A 2,458-nucleotide genomic window follows, 5' to 3' on the forward strand; every position below is an offset into this window, starting at 1 on the left:
TAGGTGTGGGTTTCCTGCTCTGTTTTGCTATAACCTGAGTGTTTTCCTGGGACAAGTTGTAAAGGACTAAAAAGTGGTGAGACCCTGTTTTAGTGTGTTTGGTGATATCACCGCATTCCCATAATGGGTGGATTAAACAACAGATACTCATTCTCATAGTTCTGGGGTCTGGGGAGTCTGAGGTCCAGGTGCAGGCAGATGAGGTGTCTGGAGAAGACCCACGTCCTAGCCTGTCCTTTCTCTATCACCTCACATGGGGCTAGTGGGCAGGAGGCTTTCCCAGTCCTGGTGTATAAGGGCCCTGATCCAATCATGAGGCTGCAACTTCTGACCTAAGTGCTCCCCTAAGGCCCCACCTCCTCCTCCCATCACATGGAGGTTAGGTTCCAACATGGGGATGGTAAAGGTCACACACAGTGAGCTGATATCAGCACCCAGTGATCAATGAGTTATTCCCTGCAGGTGGAAGACTCCCTCTCTTCTTTTGTTATCCCAGTTTTCAAAATTGGTTAGTGGAATTTGTCATCACAGTGCATTCTTTGAGTCTTAACTGCTAGCTCCTTGATCACCAGTCCTGCCACCTCTCCTCCTGCCCCACTCATGGGAAATCCAGGAGGTAACCTTGAATTCCCTCCATTGATGCAGAGGGGACACTGACTCCACACAAGTCCCTCCTGGAGCAAGAACCTTTCCCCACCACTGAACCACAACACGCTTTCTGAGCTGGTGTCCTTTCCTGGCTCCATCCAACCATTTATGACTTGCTGAGAGGTCTGCCCTGCTCTCAAAAGACAATTGATAAAGCCTTTATACTATTCTCTCTCTCTCTCTCTCTCTCTCTCTCTCTCTGTGTGTGTGTGTGTGTGTGATCCTCAGATTCTGCATCCACAGCATATCCGGTAGAGGCTACCCTTCCTTCCAGTCTGTACTAACATTGAAGCTGTGGGCATGGTCAAATATAGTGACGCCACCAGGAGTCTTTCTTCTTTAGCTTTAGATGGTTGATGCCTCTGTAGCCTCATGTCCACCAGGCACTTTATGCTGCTTCTAGGAATCATGCTCGTTGAACTGGGTGGTCCTGTGATGCACAGGGAAGGCAGGTGTGGCTTAGGTAAAGATTTAGTTGATGTACATGGAGATATTTGCAATTGATTGATGTTTAGGGAAAGTAGTAAGCAAGTGTAAGCAACTCTGTCTTTTGTGCCTGTTATAGTAGTCGTTTCCTATAAAAAGGAAGTTTCTAAATCAGAGATTGAGTAGATAAGCACAGAACCATTTGTCTACGGCTCCTGTGGAAACTGCTCCATGGAGAGGAAGCCCGGGCCCTGACAGGAAACCTCCCCATAACATCCATCTGCACCTGCTCCTGGGCCTTCAAGAGGGAAGTGGTGAGGAGTGTGCACCCCCTGGTGGTCCCGATCCCCTTCTACAGGGAGGTTTGTGTCTGGGCTCACACAGAGGTCACCTCACTGTGTCCCTTGCACAGTAATACACGGCCGTGTCCTCGGCTCTCAGGCTGTTCATCTGCAGATACAGCGTGTTCTTGGCGTTGTCTCTGGAGATGGTGAATCGGCCCTTCACAGCGTCTGCGTAGTATGTGCTACTTCCACTACTGCTAATTTCTGAGAGCCACTGCAGCCCCTTCCCTGGAGCCTGGCAGACCCAGTCCATGTCATAGCTACTGAAGGTGAATCCAGAGGCCACACAGGAAAGTCTCAGGGACCCCCCAGGCTTCACCAGGTCTCCTCCAGACTCCACCAGCTGCACCTCACCTTGGACGCCTGCAAACACAAGACATCCTGGTCAGAAAACTGCCCCACATCCCGTTTCTCTCATTTGCCTCCACTCACATACTCAAGGTCTCTTGTTCTCCATGAATTACCTTTTAAAATAGCGACATGAATTACCTTTTAAAATAGCGACAAGGAAAAGCCATCTGAGCACAGACTCCATGGTGTGTTGCCTGTGTTCTGTCTTGATCCCTGAATGGGGTCACCTGTGGATCCTGGGGCTGGGGCTCCTCTCCCAGCTGCAGGGTAAGGGCTGGGCTGGTTTAATCAGCGGAGAGAGGGCCCTATTTGCATGTCATCTGACTATATCTTCAGCTCTTTACTATAATTGGATATCAACAAGTTAATAGCAAGGATTGCATTACCTTTGCAGATCACTTTGTGCAGATGTCACTGTGGAAATATGAAGTTCTCATCTGTGAGCGGTGTTGCCTTTTCATTTTTGTTTTCTTTTTAAAAAGTCTTTCATTAAGGGATCCCTGGGTGACTCAGCAGTTTAGTGCTTGCCTTCAGCCTAGGGCCTGATCCTGGAGACCTGGGATCAAGTCCCACATCAGGCTCCCTGCATGGAGCTTGCTTCTCCCTCTGCCTGTGTCTCTGCCTTTCTTTCTCTCTGTGTCTCTCATGAATAAATAAGTAAAATCTTTTAAAAAATAAAAATTAAAAAA

The 2,458-nt window shown here is 48.5% G+C and overlaps 1 gene segment (V, D, J or C); it reads right to left on the reverse strand.

The window, feature by feature from the left end:
• Window positions 1–1,461: 1,461 nt before the first annotated feature.
• On the reverse strand, window positions 1,462–2,050 carry LOC111097181. The segment is given in 2 exon segments: window positions 1,462–1,781; window positions 1,908–2,050. Coding segments are annotated over 2 exon segments (366 nt in total).
• Between the last annotated feature and the right edge of the window lie 408 nt (window positions 2,051–2,458).

The sequence above is a fragment of the Canis lupus genome, chromosome 8 (assembly GCF_011100685.1).
Source record: "Canis lupus familiaris isolate Mischka breed German Shepherd chromosome 8, alternate assembly UU_Cfam_GSD_1.0, whole genome shotgun sequence".
NCBI classification, from domain to species: Eukaryota; Metazoa; Chordata; class Mammalia; order Carnivora; family Canidae; genus Canis; species Canis lupus.